Genomic DNA, 20377 nt, shown 5'->3' on the forward strand with positions numbered 1-20377 from the left:
AAGCAGGGAGACGCCGTGCAGCGAAAGCATTAATTTGGGTTTTACAGCAGGAAGATGTGCCGTGACGGAAACCGAGACACGTGTAAGTAAAGTTACCTCAGGTCGTCTATAGCCACGGATTAGGGCTCTACTGTTGGCATGCATCACTCACAATGACAAGAAATATTTATGTAAAATGAAATAAAAAATTAAAACAATATTACAAGTTCCTTTAGAGCAAACGTGGATTTGTTTTGAAGCAGCTTCTTCTTTTTAAAGAATTTATAAATCTGCACTAAGGCGCTGCAGCGACCAAGAACATTTACAAAAAGTCTTTCATACCAAGTGCAATAACTTTACTAAATTCATAAACACCCTTCACACTGGGACCATGGCCGTTATTCTTATCTGTACTGTGCATGTTGCACTATTTGTTGTATTTACTGTGATTTACTGCATTTTGCACTATTTGTTGTATTCACTGTGATTTACTGCATGTTGCACTATTTGTCGTATTTACTGTGATTTAATATGAGGTGTTTTAATCAACCTGTGAAGCCGAAAGCAAATTTCCACATTTGTGAACAATAAATATTATTATTATTATTATAAAGTGAATACTAGGTTGTGTTTCTTTAATAACAATGCTTTTTCTTTCATTAAATAATAATTATAACAGGATCCCATCACTTAATATTAGAACAAAATCAATAAATATATAAACATATTTTGAACATAATATAAGATGGGGTTTTTTTTATCATGAATTCATAATTTTAAAAATAAATAAGAGGTTTGAAAATACACTTCCTAAGTTCACCACTAAGCATAGGACATTTTACAAAAAATATATTTTTTCTTCTTCAATAATTAAAAATAATGTGGAAACCGTATTAGTGGAAGGAACAATTTAAGATGAAAATATAATTTAAAACACACCACAAAAGACTCATAAGTGAAAATCTCTTGCTCTTCTCTCACACACTCACTGGTTTACACACACACACACACACTCACAGAAATACAGATGCTACCGAGACCAGTAAAATAGTAAAAACATAACTCAAGTTGCAGTATTTTACCTTACAGTTGAGGATCGTATTCTGAGCTCAAAGCACTTACATTTTTTTTTTCCATGAAAGCCATTCCCATGATAAGTTACTGAATGTTACTGGCTGCAACAAGTGGTCTGCTTTCCACACTCTCCTTTTCATTGGATGAACAAAGTGTCAATCATCAGCCCGCTCAAAACGCTGCAGGATTCATATTGGGAGTGTCACTACCAGTATGCCTCCATGCACAGAAATGCACTCACACAGCTGCTGCTGCAAAACGCTCTGCACTTCTAAAAGTCTGTTTTGGACTTGGAAAAAATTGATGCTATATTTTTTCTGCAGTTTTTTCCCGGTTAGTTTGACAAATGTGGTTTAATAGATAAAACTAAAAAAATGTGTGTGAATTTACACCAAGTGTAAAAAAAGCAACAGCAAGTCAGATCGATTTAATTTTCTCTTTTAATTGATTGCAACACATTTTATAACCACACATTACAAAATGCACATCAAATATTTTATCAGGCTCAGTTTGCAACCTTATTGATAAGAAAAAAAAAACTACCAAAAATATGCTTTTACAAAATAAGACAATTATAATAAAGTAAATGCCACTTTGGATAACCGTAATCAAAAAACCCATTTTTTTATTCTACATAAAAAAAGCTTGACATAAATAAGTTAGTATAATTTCTCAGTGTTTTTACAAAATTATGTACATAGGTACATTGCAAAGATTTACACAAATACACAGGCATGGTGACTGCATTTTTTCTGAGACGAGCATGCTCTCTACTCGATCCAGGTGTACACTGGTCTCTTTGAATATAACCCACACTTTTAGGCAAATAAAGGGAAGCTTTTAGATGCTCACATTTGCATCCTCAGCAGGCTAAACAACATTGGTGTGACAAGTACAAACATAAATGGAAATTTAAGTCTAGGTTTTCACACAAAATAATGTGAAGTCAATTAAGGAGCACAGGCGGTGCTGGCAACCGTACTGAAGCAACCATGTATTTGGTATTGTAGGACATTCAACCCCTTTTTCAGAAAAAAACTCCTCTCTGAAGAGCATTAAGGCTGATGAAACAAAAAGGAATATAGTCAAGGAGAGGATGAGTTTACAACACAACCTGTGCAGTTTGTATGGTCTTTGTCCTTCAATATCTGAGTACCTCACAACTCCAAATCAAACACACCACTACAATGTGGCTGAGGTGTGCAGGAGAACTTGAGAAATAAAAAATAGATCATATTCCAGGATTCAATTGATGCTAAAAAAAAAAAAAAGCACCGATCACAAAATAAATACCGGGTGATGTAAAGGAAGTCCTAACTGTCCTGTATTGATTTCCTGGGGAAATGGATCTAATAGGAGAACCTGCACTTGGTGACACTGACCAGAGGAAGGAAAAATAAAAACAACAGATGAGCTACATTTGTACCGTTCTTCACTGCTGGGTTAGGAAGATGACGGAGTGAAGATACACTGTTAAGAAACTGTAAGAAACCATGATTTTTTTGTTTTAAATGTAGCAATTAGGGACCGTGTCAAAGTCACACTGCTTTTCAGAAAATAAAATTAAAAAAAAACAGAACAGCATTTTGGAAACATGCATCAAACTACACTGCAATTCTTCAAGTCAAATCAAAAAATTCACACCTTTTTACATAAAGGATTTGTGTTCAAATCATAATGTTTTTCTTATGTGCTACATATGGAGAGAAATATAATATAATATGTATATTTATTTACACACAGGTAGTAAAAAAAAGGAGCAAAAAAGGAAATCAAACCTAATTGCACACTGCTACATTGACTGCTTTTCGAGGCAGTAACTTTTTTAATTGAGTGCCACAACTTTAGTGTTTCTATTCAGTGCTTCAACAGCGTCCTCCCCCGTCTTCAGGAGAGCTGATATGTTTCTGATGCTGTGTAGTTCCTCTTCCAAGAAAAAAAAATAAAAATCGGCCAACACTGAGGTTTCCCACGTAAAAGGGGAAATACATCTTCGGCTCTGTGAGGGAAAATTAGATGAAGAAAAAAAACAAAATAAGAGGCTGCATGTTTGAACGTTTCAACTTATGACACTGAGCTTCATGCATCACTTTGCAGAAATACTTGTGCAAATAAGTGAGAATGTACAGAACATTTTTATGCATATTTTTCAGTTAATAACATGGGAAATTTGTATTGCTCTACATCCTCTTGCACTTTGACAAAAGAGGTGGAGGATTAACTTGAAAGCAAGAAAATAATATCCAAAAATATAGTGCGAAAAACATAAAATGACAGTTGAACTGATGCAAGAAATGTTTGTTCGCTCATCAATATGACTCTTTGTGCAAAATATTATAGGTGTAAAAATAGCAGAAGTTGTGATTATACATCAACACTTGCACTGTTTTAAATTATACACTTATAATAATTTATAGGATTTTCTTTTAGATGATGTAATGCATAAACTAGCATGCATGTAAACAAAGATCAAATATTTTCCAGAGAACTATAATGCTTCATCAAAAACACCATGTTTCTATATATTTCAGTGTACTAAAAAAATGTCCCTAAAAAGTTGTTTTTTTTTTCAAAAATTAAAAAAATATACTAAAAAGACAAGTTTAGGTGTCTTTCCTCCACTGCAGCATTGACAGTTCACATCCTGCCACCACAATGCAGATTTCATGCCTATTCTCCCTCCACCGAGGCCAACAAGAGCACTTGATTTCAGAGCTGCACGGCTCTTCTGCACACTCTCCCGAGACAGATGTGTGTGTTGTAACATTAGTGTGCAAAGTGTGTGCAGCACTCACACACACAGAGAGAGAGAGAGAGAGAGAGAGAGAGAGAGAGAGAGAGAGAGAGAGAGAGACAGAGAGAAAGAGAGAGAGAGAGAGAGAGAGAGAGAGAGAGAGAGAGAGAGAGAGAGAGAGAGAGAAAGAGAGAGACAGAGAGAGAGAGAGAGAGAGAGAGACCAGCCCCTTCCCGTCCCTGCTCTGCTCTGAGGGCAGTGGCTGCTGACGTGTTACTACTACACTGTTGTTCAGCACTTGTTGTTTACAGTTTAGTCGGAAACTCAAGGCTCAGGCTGTGGCAGACAGAGGTTGTAGTAAAAAAAAAAAAAAAAAAAGGTGTAAATGTGCAGCCATATTTTTACTGGTTTTACTCATAACTCCTCTTGCAGCTATCATAATCGAGAGTCAAAAAATATAACAGAAAGCTTTTGGTGAAGTTTGTCAGCTTTGGTGACCACTTTTACGCACACTTATTACTAAATGAATGGAACATAAAAAGGAGGATTTTTGCTTGTCAAAAGCTGCACACTTGTTTGAAATCCAAATAAAAAAAACGTTATTTAATCTGACCTGCAAACTGAGTTGCATAATGATACAAGTGGATAGAATTTAAATAATATCGACTTTGTGAAAAAAAAAATTGTGTTTTTGTTTAATTTACATCTGTTTTTCGACGCAAACAACAGCTGGAAGAAGGGGGCACATATAGTCTGGCTTTTCTACACTGATGCTGCTGCAGCTATACACCATGCAGAAGTCCTTACACAAAAAAAAAAAATGTTTTAAACAAAAAGTTGCATTAAAGTCAAAAACAGTTGCTTACCGTTGTATCGTCCTCACGTTTGCCTCTTGGGACTGGTCTTTCTGGGTGTGTGTTCTGTGGAGAGGCTCAGGTTTGGACAAGTGACCTCATCTGAGCTGGTGTGTGACCTCTTATTCTGGGCCGAGGGGTCTGCAAAAAGCAACGTGAACAGTCAGTAAAAAAAAAAGTACTGAACAGATATTAAATTGTGTCTAATTTATCTGTGCATACTAGCCAGACTTCTTATATGCAAAATTTGCATTATGTCACAATTTTGGAGATTAATTATTTGCAGTGCCTGATGAGTGATTGATATGTTCCAATAAGCTGCAGCCTGGCTATACCTGCTAAACACAGTGAAAATAGTGGTCATTTTGGTGCAAAAAAAAAAAAAGTACTGAAAAGATAAAAAAATATGTCTAAGTTATCTGTGCATGCAAGCCAGACTTCCAAGATGCAAAATGTGCATTATGTCACAGTTCTGGAGATCATTTTTTTTCCAGTGCCTGATGAGTGATCGATATGTGGCTACCTGCAGAAAGTGACAATAGTTGGTGCAAAATAGTGAAAATAGTGGTCATTTTTGGTGCAAAAAAAAAAAAAAAGTACTGAAAAGATATAAAATGATGTCTAATTTTAGCTGTGCATGCTAGCCAGACTTCTAATATGCAATTAATGGAGATAATTATATATTATTTTCCAGTGCCTGATGAGTGATCGATATGTTCCAATAAGCTGCAGCCTGGTTATACCTGCTGAACGTGACGCACAAACACACACAGTGAAAATAGTGGTCATTTTGGTGCAAAAAAAAAAAAAAAAAAAAAGCACTGAAAAGATATCATGCCAGCCAGACTCCTAATATGCTAAATTTACATTATGTCACAATTTTGGAAAAATAAAATATTTCCAGTGCCTGATGATTAGTGATCGATATGTTGCAATAAGCTGCAGCCTGCCTATACCTGCTAAACGTGACGCACAAATACAGTGAACATAGTGGTCATTTTGGTGCAAAAAAAAAAAAGAAATCATGTGTAATTTATCTGTGCATGCTAGCCAGACTGCTAATATGCAAATAATGGAGATAATTATACATTATTTGCAGTGCCTGATGAGTGATCGATATGTTCCAATAAGCTGCAGAACGTGACGCAGAAATACAGTGAAAATAGTGGTAATTTTGGTGCAAAAAAAAAAGTTCATGTCTAATTATTCTTATTCTTCTAATATGCAAAATTTGCATTATGTCGAAATTTTGGAGATACATTATTTGCAGTGTCTGATGAGTGATCGATATGTGGCTACCTGCAGAAAGTGACAATAGTTGGTGCAAAACAGTGAAAACAGTGAAAACAGTGGTGATTTTGGTGCAGACGTACCGTGGCTTGCAGGTCTTTTCCTCAGCCCGGTGCACTGCTCCGTGCACTCCATCTGCAGCCCGTCAGCCCGGTCGGTGTCCTCCACAACACAGCTATGATTCCCGTTTAGATCCACCTTGTTATTCCCGGCGGAGCAGACGCCCTTCTTCTCTCTCCTCCTGCCCGGCTGCCTGCTGTAGAAGCCGGGCACGTCCCTGCAGTCCACCGGTTCCCAGTGGAGCCGGTGGCCGTTGGGCAGCGGAGAGTGAGCGGCGAAGTCGAAGCCCCACTTGGCCGAGGCGGCGTCCTCCATCTCCCGCAGATGTCCCTTTAAATCCCTCTTTAACTCTTCGTGGTCCACCGAGCCGAAGAGGCTCCGGCAGGCGGACGGTTTCGGGTGATCCGCCAGCCGGGAGGAGTCGGTGCGCTCCAGCGTCGGGCTGCCGTTGGAGAGGCGAACATCGGACATTTTTTTACCAACCGCCGGAAAAAAAACAAGAAAAGATTTTGAATTCAAGCAGCCGTTGGAGCGTTCCAGTTCTCCAACCGCTCAGAACCAACGGCTATCTCCTCTCGCGCTGCGCAAAGATCCACAACAACCGTTAAAGAGGACGTTATGCCATTCAGACGTCGGTTGGAGACGGTAACGGTGGCGGTGGCGGAGACGGTAACGGCTGGAGCCCGGTGGAGTCTCCACGGAGCATCAACACGCAGCGTCCCGGTGAAGTGAAGCCGCTCTGTCAGTCAGTCTGGTCCCGTAGTGAGAGAGGAGAGGAGAGCTGCGGACACAAACCTGCTCAGTACCCAATATGGCGATTGAGAGATGTAGTCGGGATTGAGAGTGGAGCTCCACTACAGAGGAGGGGGGTTGAGGAAAAAAATGATTGACACTCTGAGCTATTTAAATGTGAAGAAGGTCGCTGATTGGTCGATGAGCTTGAGCCCGCCCACTCCTCTTAAGGTGGACTAGCTAGTTGCAGCCAGCAGGTTTACAGCTTGCAGATCAGACTGTATACAGAGTCTGTGCTCCAAATCCAAGCTTTTCTTCAAATTTAACACTGCTATGGCAACAAAAACTTTAAAAAATTTAAATTGCAACTATCCTCAAAACAGTTTCAATTAAGGCTGTATTTAATATTTAATTAATTGTAAATTAATCACACATTTTTTACCTGTTCAAAATGTATCTTAAAAGGAGATTTGTCAAGTATTTAATACTCCTATCAATATATGCTGTTTTATGCAAATATATGTAAATATGTATTATTGGAAATCAGATAACAACACAAAACAATGACAAATATGGTCCAGAAACCCTCACAGGTACTGCATCTAGCATTACGAATATGCTCAAATTATAACATGTCAAACTGCAGCCTAACAGGCTGGTTGAGCATACAGCATGTCTGCATATTACACCAAATCAAACTGTATAGAGTTCTGTGCATCAAATCCAAGCTTTTCTTCAAATTTAACACTGCTATGGCAACAAAAAGATTAAAAAAATTAAATTGCAACTATCCTCAAAACAGTTTCAATTAAGGCTGTCAATAGATTAAAATATTTAATTAATAGTACCTGTTTAAAATGAACCTTAAAATTAGATTTGTCAAGTATTTAATACTCTTATCAACATGGGCAAATATGCTGATTTATGCAAATATATGTATATATTCATTATTGGAAAATCAATTAACACAAAACAATGACAGATATTGTCCAGAAACCCGTACAGGTACTGCATTTAGCATAAATAAATATACTCAAATCATAACCTGGAAAACTGCAGCCCAATAGGCTGGTTGAGCATACAGCATGTCTGCATATTACACCAAATCAAACTGTATAGTCTATGCATCAAATCCAAGCTTTTCTTCAAATTTAACACTGCTATGGCAACAAAAACATTACAACATTTAAATTGCAACTATCCTCAAAACAGTTTCAAATAAGGCTGTCAATATTTAATTTATTGTAAATTATTTTTTTTCTGTTCAAAATGTATCTTAAAAGGAGATTTGTCAAGTTTGTCAAAATATTCAAACTAGGGCTGTCAATCAAAATTAAAATATTTAATCACGATTAATCGCATGATCGTTCATAGTTAATCAAATTAATCTGCCATTTTTTTATCTGTTCAAAATGTACCTTGAAGGGAGATTTGTCAAGTATTTAATACTCTTGGACCAGCTAGTTGCAGCAGGTTTACAGCATGTCTGCATATTACACCACATCAGACTGTATACACAGAGTTCTATGCACCAAATCCAAGCTTTTCTTCAAATTTAACACTGCTATGGCAACAAAAACATTAAAAATGTAAATTGCAATGGATCAGCTAGTTGCAGCAGGTTTGCAGCATGTCTGCATTATTACACCAGATCAGACTGTATACACAGAGTTCTATGCACCAAAAACAAGCTTTTCTTCAAATATAACACTGCTAGGGCAAAAAAACATTTAAATTGCAACTATTCTCAAAACAGTTTCAATTAAGGCTGTAAATCGATTAAAATATTTAATTAATTATAAATAATCTCAAATTTTTTATCTGTTCAAAATGTACCTTAAAAGGGAGATTTGTCAAGTATCAACATGGGAGTGGGCAAATATGATTGATTTATGTAAATATATGTATATATTTATGATTGGAAATCAATTAACACAAAGCAATGACAGATATTGTTCAGAAACCCTCACAGGTACTGCATTTAGCATAACAAATATGCTCAAATTATAACATGGCAAACTGCAGCCCAACAGGCTGGTTGAGCATACAGCATGTCTGCATATTACACCAAATCAAACTGTATAGAGTCTATGCACCAAATCCAAGCTTTTCTTCAAATTTAACACTGCTATGGCAACAAAAACATCACAAAATTAAATTGCAGCTATCCTCAAAACAGTTTCAATTAAGGCTGTAAATCAATTAAAATATTTAATTAATTGTAAATTAATTAAATTAATTTTTATCTGTTCAAAATGTATCTTAAAAAGGAGATTTGTCAAGTATTTAATACTCTTATCATCATGGGAGTGGGCAAATATGCTTGATTTATGCAAATATATATATATATTCATTATTGGAAATCAATTAACAACACAAAACTGATGGCCCGGACACTTTTATGGCACAGCTGGACATTTAGCAGCTATTATTGTTGTTGAAATATGAGCTATAATAGCGAGCGTAAATCTGAAGTATCAGAGTGTGTCACAGAAAAGAAAGAAATCTCATCACAACACACCAGTGGTCACAATTTATGAATAACTGAGCATTGTCAAAAATATGTTTTTATCTGTTCAAAATGTTCCTTAAAAAGGAGATTTGTCAAGTATTTAATACTCTTATCAACATGGGAGTGGGCAAATATGCTTGATTTATGCAAATGTATGTATATATTTGATATTGGAAAATCAATTAACAACACAAAACAATAACAGATATTGTCCAGAAACCCTCACAGGTACTGCATTTAGTATAAAATAAATATGCTCAAATTATAACATGGAGAACTCAAGGCCAACAGCTGTCAGGTGCCTTTTTAGACATTTAAAAAAAAAATTAATAATGTGTGAAGAAAAAGTCAAGTCAGTGTGCTGACTTGACTATGACTTGCCCCAAACTGCATGTGATTATCATAAAGTGGGCATGTCTGTAAAGGGGAGACTCGTGGGTACCCATAGAACCCATTTTCATTCACATATCTGGAGGTCAGAGGTCAAGCGACCCCTTTAAGATGGCCGTGAGTTTTTCCTCGCCAAAATTTTGCGCAAGTTTGGAGCGTTATTTAACCTCCATCCCGACAAGCTAGTATGACATGGTTGGTACTAACTGAAGATCTAAAACTGAGCCCGCTACAACCTCCAAAAGATCGTTTGCATTAAAGAAATTATTGGCGTTAAAACAAAATTTGTTTAATTATTGCATTAACTCTGACAGCCCTATCATCAACACAACACTACTTTGATTATTTAAAAAAAAATTAAATGTTGCATTTTAATTGTTTTCCAACATGTTTTTATTTATTAGTTTACTTTTTTATTATTTCAGCTATCAAATTAGAAAAAAAAAATATTTGGGCTAAAATTGTAATATTATAATACTGGTAGACATGTATAATGCAATTTTTAATAAAAACTGCACCCTAACAGCAAAAACTAGGATCAAAACAATATGCTGTAAGATTGATAAAATCTGTTAAAATTAAATTGCTTATAAACATTCCACCTTAAAATAAATTTCATATCTGAAAATACATAGGCTAAAGCTTCAAGGTGTGGGCCCTCTGTGGAAGTAGGTATACCCCCTCAATGTCAAAACCATCCAACCATGGCCAATGAAGAAAAATAAATCTGCAATTTGGGTAAATGTGCATCCTTATGGGATGGTATTTCCACCAATTCTCTGGAGCTGAGAGGGGTAGGTCAAGGTCAGCACACACACCAGACCCTGTCCTCATGTCCACAGGCCCCCAGGAGAAAAAGAGAAGAACAGATGTACAAGGACTAGAGAGCCACACGCACATCTGCACATTAAGAAGTCTGCAAATGCAAAAAAAGAAATATCCAAAAATAAATAAAAGGTCCTGCATGTTGAAAGTTATTAATAGTTATTTACACCACAGTGAAAATGTTGTACTGTTGGGGGGAAAATCTAATGTTAATCTTTAAAAAAAATATTCCACTAATAGATATATAAAATTTATGGAATCTAAAAATAATCTGCAAACAAGATTAGTTTATTTGGGAATTTATCCAAAACCTCGTTCTTTTCTTTCTGGTCCGGTTTACACCTTCCACCACTAAGACAGAAAAAAACATCCACATAAAGACAGATGTTGGCCTCATGTTCACATCAAACTGAAAAAACACTTGCTTAAAATAGAACTATAATCTGTTTGCGAGAAATGATGTGATTTAATTTTACTGTGAGCAATTATTTACCTATGGGGGTCACAGCAGGATGCGTGGTGCAGCTGTGGGAGCCTGCAGCAGCACCATTATGAGATTATGGAGCAATGCTGCTCCCTAGTGGACGCTTTCCAAGAAGTCAGCAGGCAACAATCTTTATATCAAACGCCTTTTTAATACCATAGCTTTAGATAAACGTCACATCTGTACATATTTATACGACGACCACGGGCAATCACTAAGGGTTTAAGCTCATACTTGCCAACCTTGAGACCTTAAAAATATGGAAGATTTCAAAACCAAAGTGGGAGGTCTGGGGGATGGAAAATTGGAGTTTCAGAGACTTTGTTTCCTGCAGTCTGGTGACTTTTAAAGAATGAAAATAACAAAATAATAAGTACACTGCAACAGCATTTTTTGTTAAATAGACCTACTTTTAATTCTCAAGAAAGAAAAATCAATAATTCGCCCCTCTGGAGTGAACTTGTGTGAATCTCTGGTACAAACTAATATTCATCAGTTTTCATTCATTCATTTTTTTGTCCCATCTTGAGTATTTCTTTCTCTTAGCTCTCTCCATTTCTCTCTCAGTCTCTCATCCACTGAAGGGTCTTTCGGACAACGCGACAACGGCACCACTGCGCTCTGAAACCTGTTATATCCACTGGCTTGCGCCACGCCAGCTTAGCTGTGATGCAGTGATGTGTGGCGAGCACAGCTCAAACCGTGCTGCTGTGTTGCGAGCAGCTCTCCTCCGCTCGGAAAAGACATTTGTTGTGGCTCTATTAAACTACGCCAAAAACCCAGTATTTTCCAAGATATCAGTCCATCCACGTCTCCTCACTGAGCCCCGCTGGTCGCCTACCTTCCCAGTCAGTCCACCATACAGTAGGTCATAGGTCAAACTGGTCCCTTGCGAGCAGCAGACAGCCTTCAGAGGCTGAGCCACTTGATGATGTAGAAGTTCCTCTTGCCCACTCTGAGCAAGCTAAGTCCGTTGGACAGGATATGGAGTTTGGGGATCAGTACCTGCTCTGGTTTGTCTGCCCGCCTGTGGTTGATCCACACGGCTCCGTCCGAAACCATTTGATATCTACGAACAAACATTTCAACACTCGGTTAGTGAAGAGTTTCCTCTACGTAACCTGTCTGATATAGTCAGGACATTAACTCGCATTGCTGCAAAACACATCACGAACATGCTAATTTATCCAGTTATCACCGGTCTTTACACACTTTGTATTCTGAAGCCTGAAATCTAACGGAAGTATCGAAGTAAACTATGAAAATTCCAATCAAATATCAAAACTGCAGTATATCACTCATCTGACATATTAATCTGTGTACTGTGCTCACACCAGACACATTTTCCATTTCAAAATTCCATACTTTTCTAGACTCAAATTTCCAGACTTGCTGTGACAAGACTACGGTACTTTTGCCTTTACATATGGCTTACAATCACCGATTTTTACTTATTGTGGCCGTTCAGTCCACGCTGCTACGCAGAAAGTTGGACAACGTTCCACTGTCAAACATCCTGAACTTGGGGGCAGCACTGTTTTGCAGTGTGACGTACAGTAAAGGCAGCGCTGCGTAGGAGTGTGCGTTCAGTTGCACGCCATACTTCTTTGCCTTGCTTTCAACGACATCAAGCTCGCTCTGGCTTGCGCTCTCTCACACAGTGGTAAACATTTTGGCTGCACTGGCTGCTCCAAATGCCATGAAAAACACTCTGCGTATGATCAATTTATTTTTAGAAATTCTGAATTTTATAGTTTAGAAAACAGAATAGGGGCAAACAAATATTTTTCCATGCTTGTCCAGACCTGGAAATTACTAAAATCTAATTCTATACTTTTCCATACAGAGTAGGAATGCTGTGCAATATCCAGAAGTGGTATATCTCAACTATCTTACTGTTTTATAGGTCACAGCAAATACAGATTTTCCATTTATAATATATATTTTTATTCTTCTATATTTTTATTACTGCTTTATAAGTGTGAATGCACCGTCAGGGTTGCCACTTAATTTTGTTGTACTCTGTGCCGTGACAATAAAGGAACTCTATTCTATTTTAAAAACATCATAGATCATAAAAACTGTCGTGAAAAATATCACATAACAAAGTCATAGTATATTCAAAAATGTCATAATATACTGTCATCAAAGTGTCATAGTATAGTATGTCATAAAAATATAATTTTATAAAGTCATAATATAATATGTCATCAAAATGTCATAGTATAGTATACCATATATCACATAACAAAGTCATATGTCCTAAAAATATTTTTAAAAGTCATAGTGTAGTATTTCATAAAAAATGTCATATCAAGTTATAAGATTATGTCATGAAAAATATAATTTTAAGAAAGTCATAGTATAGAATGGAGAAAAAAATTTCATAAAAAGTCATAATATGAAGTTTCAAATGTCCCTCACAAAGAGCCCAAGAGCCTATAATGAGGTTTTCAATTATTTTATAGAAGAAACTGTTAATTGAAAAATAAGTGACAGATTAATAAATAATGATAATAATCATTAGTTATAGCTCTACTGGAATATGCACTTAAAAGTAAAATGAAACAGAACATGAGACAATAACGTATTGCTTGTTTAGATTTGTGTTGCTGCTCTAATAACATGCAGTTGGAAAGTATTTTAACAGCAACATCTGTTTCTGGACACGGTGACTCATTTACGATTAATAAAAAATGCAAAGAACATTCTGTCAACATTTTGCTTTGGAACATTTTTCTTCTGAACAAACCACCTCTAAAAGGTAAGGAAGAAAATCTGTTTTTGTAACTTGGGAGGACTGACCCTTTAATGTTCATATAAGCACTCTGTGGTTTCATTTATTATCAAGAACTGTCAATATCTACCCTGGAAGAACACTTTGGTTGAATTCAGCAACGATAGCACAGCGTTTTGTTAACAGTTGCAACAACAAAGTTGACTGACCCCAAAATGAAAAGTGAACTGATTTAAACTGCCGATTATAATATTTCAGTTTTCTCAACAGCATAATCTTGAGCTAACAGCCAACGTTAGCGGTGCATTTTCTAACATAGATCATATCTTTTGGACGGGTGATTTAACTGGAATCAGTGCCTACCCTTTGGGTCCGTGTGGGATGGCGCTGGCCCTGCGACAGGCGTCTATCACCGTGGTACCCGGCTCCAGCAGCAGCTCGTGGAACGGAGCCTCCCTGAAGAGCTCCTGAAGCTCCTCGTCACTCATTTCCTCCAAGGCCTGCACGCTGCTGTGGTACAGTGCGTTGGTACATCTGCAAAAAATAATATATAATATGACTTTACTTGTCTGCAAGGAGGTCAGAGAACTTCCTAGTGGAGTCTCTTTCTCATTTACACTCAATTATTCTCAAGCTATATGATGCCTTTAACCCAAATAAAAAAAATAACATGTAGAAAACTATAATTATATTGAGTAAAAGAGCATTAAATACCACATTAAATACAAACACATGCAGCATGTTCTGACCTCTTTGCACTCTCCAGGCCCTCTTTTCCATGCACCAGTTTGGTCACCTCTGCCGCCAGTCGTTTATGTGCGAGGCGTTTACCCGGATCCTCTCTCTGCTGCTCCATCAGCCTCTCCACCTCCGCCAGAGGCAGGAAGGTGAACAGCTTCAGGTACCTGCGAAAAGAGCACACAGCATACCTCAGCCTCCTGTTACAGTGCACAGAATAATAGCTACATTTACATTATGTTCTAGCTCAACCAGCTGGTGTTACACCTAAGGAGGACAGAACCTGTCAAAATAAAAAATAAAATAATGAATAAATAAATTACTATATACTATATGTGTAAATAAATGTATAAAAGAAAAGAATACAGAAATAAATAAGTTTGGAGAAATAAATAGGGGTGAAATGCAAAGGAAAAATCATCCAGAAATAAATAAATAAATGTATAAATATATAAATAAATACACACATTTAAAAATAAATATAATTTAAATGCAAAATAAGTGCAAAACTAAGAAATGCTACAATGAATAAATAATTAAAAAAAAATAATAAAAATATATACATAAATAAATAAAAGTGAAAATTAAACAGAAGATTAAATAAACAAGGGAATTAATACAAAGATAAATAAATATGCAAATTAAAACTAAAATATCAATTTATGTCACATTTTATCAGTTAATTAATGGCTACATTTATTTTTAACATTATCTTTGCTACATTTAATTACATATTTATTTATTTATTGAGTCATTTAATTTAATTTTGACAGGTTCCTTCCTCCATATTGCACTCTTCATCATATCTTTATATGCAAAACCTCTCGACAGGCTTCATCTCCACCTACCCTTCCACACTGGCGTCGGGCTGCCTGAGAAAGAACTGGTAGAGTTCAAAGGGAGACGTCTTGTCTCTGTTGAGCCACACCGCGTTGCCCGCCGTCTTCCCCAGCTTGTCCCCGGCAGTGCTGGTCACCAGCGGGATGGTCAGGCCGTACACCTCCTCGCCGCTCACCCTGCAGAGAAATCAGGATTTATTAACCAAGTGTTGCATGTCTGATGAAGGTATTTTAAAACTTTTGAGTGGAATTGGTTCACATTGGTGAATTCTGCTGATTCCAGCTTGTTAAATGTGAATATCTTCTGGTTTCTTTAGTCCTCTGTGACATTTAACTGAATATATTGGAGTTGTGGACAAAACAAGACATTTGAGGACGTCATCTTGGGCTTTGGGAAAAACGTTTTTCACCATTTTATAGACCAAACAACTAATCGAGAAAATAATCCATAGATTAATCAACAATGAAAATAATCATGAGTTGCAGCCCTAGATCAGCTGTTCTCAACCACTGCCAGGTGGTAGGCCTCAGAGTGCCATCTAGTGGACCACAGAGGTACTTCAAATGGTTAGATTAACCTCTTCAAAAGCTGACGGCCGCTATTCTGTCTTTCAGAGGGTGTAGAGGGCTCAGTTTTAAAGCTAGAGTTTAGATACTGGTATCATATGAAACTAGAAAATCTAAGGAATCCATTGGTAACCATGTCATACTAGCTTGTCAGGAAGAGCGCTAAATAACTCTCCAAAGTTGTGCTAAATTTTGTTGAGGAAACAATAGCAAGGCCATTTTCAAATGGGTGCCTTGACCTCTGACCTCCAGATATGTGAATGAAAATGGGTTCTATGGGTACCCACGAGTCTCCCCTTTACAGACATAACGCTCTCGGATGCAGTGACACAAAATGGAAAGTGATGTTGGAGATAACCCTGCTCCAGTAAAAGCTCCACAGCGTGTGTTGAGGACCCTGAATACGTTGGATTCATAATGGCAGGCAGTTATGTGATGCTGAGGGGAAGCTGAATATTTTTGTGGGTCATTACACCTGACAGTGACATAACACTTATCTATAACCCAGTTTGTCATTTAATTGGGAGGGTGGTCCTCGGAAATTGTTTATTAATCAGAAGTGAGCCTCAAGTTGCAAAAAGGTTGAGAACTCCAGTTCAAACAAGATCTTAAAAGAGACTGTTTGCAACTTTCTAAGCGTATAAATGTACCGGGTTGGGATCCCATTGCGCTCGCGTGTGGCCGGAGTCCCTGCTCTGCTGCCTGTTTGCCTTCACACACAACGCGCGCGTTCTCGCGTTCTCGCTGTCTTGCTGTCTCGCTCCCCCTCTAGACGTGCATGCGCGCTCACTCCACACTGCAGGAGAGTTAGTTTAGCTCTGAGAATCTCTAGTGAATGTTCAGTGGACGTTTGTGCAGAAATAACTGCTGCAGCTCCTCCAGACCAACAGAGGTTTCCTGTGTCTGGTGAAGTGACGGGGCTCCGCAGAGAGAAACGATATCAGCGGGGCTGAAGCAGGAAGAGAAACGTTACCGTCTCCGACCGGGTGCCGGTGTCTCCCTGCGGGCGCAGTCGGGAGGCGATAACGTTTCTCTTCCTGCTTCAAAAAGCCAACACTAGGATCAGCAGTGATTCATGGAGAGACCATTACTGCCAAGCAGCTGAAATATAGAGTGATATTGTGCTTTTAGCTGACGTGTGTCGCCTCACTGTGTAGAGCGATGCTCATTCATGTCTATGTAGAGCGAGCAAACGCGAACCCAACGCTGACTTTAGTCGACTTAACGGCCACAGGTGTCGCTGTTAACAAGCATTTCTGAAAGTTACAAACAGTCCCTTTAAATCAACAGAATTTTAAATGAGGTTTGGAACAAAGCTCTCTGAAATTACTTGTTGTACTCTTTTAAAGCAGGATGCACATTTACTTGTGGATGTAATCATGCCCAGACATCAGGTTGCCCAGCTGGTCGGTGCCCCCCAGCTGGATCCTGCAGCCGTAGACCTGGTTCAGGTGGTGGAAGTCGTGAGCCTGGAACACCTGGTAGGTGAACTCAGTGAGACTCATCCCGTCGTCGCTCCTCATCCGGGTCTGGACGCTGTGTCTGCTCAGCATGGTCCCCATCCTGAAGTGTCTCCCAGCCTCCGAGAGGAACCCCACCACGTCCCGGTCCTTGTACCAGCTCAGGTTGTTGAGGACGGTCACGGTGCCCAGGTTCCTGCAGCCCTCCTGGAGGAAGAGCAGCTCGTGGTTGGTGAAGATCCTCTGCAGACTCTCGCGGATGCTGCGGGTGTTCTGCGCCGCAGCCTCCTCGCTCATCCGCTCTCTGTCGCTCGTTTTCCCGCTGGGGTCTCCGATCTGAGCCGTGGCGCCTCCGAGCAGCGCCAGGACGTGGTGGCCGGCGCTGCGGAAGTGCAGCAGGCCGATGACGGCCAGCAGGTTGCCCACATGGAGGCTGTCTGCGGTGGGGTCGAAGCCGCAGTAGACGGTCTGAGCACCGGACTGGAGCAGCCTGGGGAGCCGGTCCTGAGCTGCGTCCTGCGGGAAAGAGTCCTTCACGAGGCCGCGTTTACTGAGAGAGAAGAGGAGGCCGCTGGCTGCAGGAGGAGAACTGTGGAGGTTACACCTTAATGACAGGTAAACACGAGGTCTCCTGAGCAGAAGACAGGATGCATGACAGCAGGTCCTCACCATGGAGGCAGACATGATGCACAATGTGACCTGAAGAGCCCGGAGGAGGAGGAGCTGATCAGGGGGGGGTTTAGGGAGGAGAGCTCCTCTAGTGGACTGGATCCAACAGAAAGATAGATCACAAACCAGGTAAACTGGGACCTCAAATCTTTTCACTTTTTCACTTTTTAGAAGCTTTATTAATTTCCATCAAATAAATACAGACATACAATATTTCAGCAATTACACAACACAACACAATATCAATAAAATGATTACATCAGATCAATAAACATAACAGGAACTCTACGTTTTACACTAAATTCATATCCTCCCGTATCTGCATTAAAGTGCTTCCATCATTTTGTTTGTTATAAAAACATTCCCAATTTTACCCAATTTGTTTAACCTCTGCTTCATTATATTTCCGTCTGTCCCTGAGTAGGTAGTCCCGATCCATGGTGAGGCCAACCTTTGCCACTGAATCTGGTGATATATAAAATTTCTTAAAAAGCATTAGATTCCTACACTTCCAGATTCCTTCTTTGACACAATTAATGACAGCCCACCATCTTTCACATTTTTTATATTCATTTGGATCAACCACACCATATAGAACATCATTTTCATTTGGGTCTCTATAAAGCTCAGTTAGCCAAGGCCTTAGAACTCCCCACACCATCTGAGAAAAGGGACAAAACCAAAGAAGATGGGCCACATTTTCATCATCATTACAATTCAGTACGGATCAACTGATAATAGGGGTGTAACGATACGTTTTTACAACGATACGACACGATACGATTTCCATGGTTCCGATACGATTCAGGCTGATATTTGGCTCATCTAGAGCGATACGATACGATACGATACGATTCAATGATTTGAAATCGATACAGTAACTTTTTTTGCCAAAAATTCAGTCAGTGTGACTGTGAAATAAATAACACTTTATAATTTCTTTGAACTCCAAAATATATAAATAGATTGACTGATAGTAATGAATAATGTTTCTATATTATATGAAGCCATAACACTGATTTTACACATGAAATAAGGCATGCTACTTAAAGGTCCCATATTGTAAAAGGTGAGATTTTCATGTCTTTTTTAATTATAAAGCAGGCTTAAGTCCTATATAAATACTGTGAAACTATCGAAACACTCAATCCACAGGGAAATACACACAGCCCGTATTCAGATTCAGATATACGGTTCGGTTTTGCATCCCTAATAGAAACCCAGTTTAGGTGTGAGGAGTTATTACCTGTTGATTTGTTGGTTTGTCCGTTTGGACGATAACTCCAAAAGTCAGAAATGGATTTGAAAGAAATTTTTTGGAGGGGTGGGGTTTGGCACAGTGAACAATCCATTCGATTTTGGTGGCGATCCGGATCATGATCCGGCTTCGGGAATTGTTTTTAATAACTCCGCTCAGCCTGTGCATTAACACCACAGGCCACCACAGGGGGGCAGCGACGTACCTGAACCCTGCCTTGGCGGAGGTCTGCGCTCTCCGAGTGCACTTCTAGTATTAACTCTATTATTTAAATTCAAACAAACAGAATGCAAAATGTGGTGGATTTAAAAATCATTTTATTTTGAAATCCATTCAATGTCAACTTGTTCAATTGTTTAAATGACTAGATATACATTCATCAAACATTTACAGCATTGTTACCAAGCCACAGTACACATTAACAACACATCCAAAGACAGTCTCTGTTGTCTCTTTGCATGACACTATAGCCACAAAAACCAAACTCCATGAAATCCAGGAAGAAGAAAAAATAAAAATAAATCAAATATCTAACTCCTATGACTGCTGCCCCCTCCCCCCCACACCCCTGGTAACATCTTTCTGTCAGTTTTGGAAAAATAAAAAATAAAGGTCAAATCAATAATCAATATTGTTGTTGGTGTTTGTGTGTGCTGTAAGGCAGAGCACTATAAACTCCCTCCAGAGAGAGAAAGAGAGACAGAGATAGAGAAGGAAGAACAGTATCTTCTATGTCCTGAGCTAGTTCAACAAAGGAAGACTAAGTTTCCCTGATACAAGTTAAAAAGTCCCTTGTCAATTCAACACAAAACAGACATTCCTAAGGGTAAGCAGACATCACACATTTACACGACTTCTCCTCGAGGGCTCTACCGTTTTGTGATTCGGTTTTGTACCATAAAAATGAAGCTTCAACAGCACTTTTGAGTCTCGCTGTGACGTAATGTCCTGTCTGCGTGGCCCTATTGTGTCACAAACAGCTAATTCTATAGCTGACGACACAAACAGTTTACAAGTCTAAAAAGTGTGTGTGCACAAGTCAAGTGTTTATATTCAGAATCTCTAGTGTTTTATGGCATGGGGCACACGCTAAGGCACGGATCGTTTTGTGGTTTAATCCCCCCAAGCGAGCCCGGGAACTACGAGTCCCAGGAATCCATGCGAGGGGAGAAAAC

General features: G+C 38.7%; 2 protein-coding genes across 2 annotated transcripts; both read right to left on the reverse strand.

Annotated features, from left to right (window-relative positions):
• Positions 1–1475: 1475 nt before the first annotated feature.
• On the reverse strand, positions 1476–7127 carry cdkn1bb (cyclin-dependent kinase inhibitor 1Bb). Its single transcript, XM_037767825.1, has 3 exons — positions 6015–7127; positions 4654–4782; positions 1476–3052 (listed from the first exon to the last, which is right to left on the reverse strand). Exons 1-2 carry the CDS (start codon positions 6460–6462, stop codon positions 4667–4669), a joined length of 564 nt encoding a protein of 187 aa, XP_037623753.1. The 5' UTR covers positions 6463–7127; the 3' UTR covers positions 1476–3052; positions 4654–4666.
• Positions 7128–11672: 4545 nt separating this feature from the next.
• On the reverse strand, positions 11673–18397 carry yars2 (tyrosyl-tRNA synthetase 2, mitochondrial). Its single transcript, XM_037768691.1, has 5 exons — positions 17181–18397; positions 15258–15425; positions 14421–14576; positions 14035–14205; positions 11673–12003 (listed from the first exon to the last, which is right to left on the reverse strand). Exons 1-5 carry the CDS (start codon positions 17957–17959, stop codon positions 11844–11846), a joined length of 1434 nt encoding a protein of 477 aa, XP_037624619.1. The 5' UTR covers positions 17960–18397; the 3' UTR covers positions 11673–11843.
• Between the last annotated feature and the right edge of the window lie 1980 nt (positions 18398–20377).

This window comes from Sebastes umbrosus, chromosome 4 (genome assembly GCF_015220745.1).
Source record: "Sebastes umbrosus isolate fSebUmb1 chromosome 4, fSebUmb1.pri, whole genome shotgun sequence".
Taxonomy (NCBI): Eukaryota; Metazoa; Chordata; class Actinopteri; order Perciformes; family Sebastidae; genus Sebastes; species Sebastes umbrosus.

Bases quoted from the DNA above. Each gene is read 5' to 3' on its own strand.
- yars2 (XM_037768691.1), bottom strand. From the start codon at position 17,959: ATGTCTGCCTCCATGGTGAGGACCTGCTGTCATGCATCCTGTCTTCTG. The intron at 14,206-14,420 runs GTCAGAACATGC...TATTTTTTGCAG, and splicing joins GGCCTGGAGAGTGCAAAGAG to ATGTACCAACGCACTGTACC. The intron at 12,004-14,034 runs GTAGGCACTGAT...GTTTGTTCGTAG, and splicing joins ATCCCACACGGACCCAAAGG to ATATCAAATGGTTTCGGACG.
- cdkn1bb (XM_037767825.1), bottom strand. From the start codon at position 6,462: ATGTCCGATGTTCGCCTCTCCAACGGCAGCCCGACGCTGGAGCGCACC. The intron at 4,783-6,014 runs GTACGTCTGCAC...TGCTTTTTGCAG, and splicing joins GAAAAGACCTGCAAGCCACG to ACCCCTCGGCCCAGAATAAG.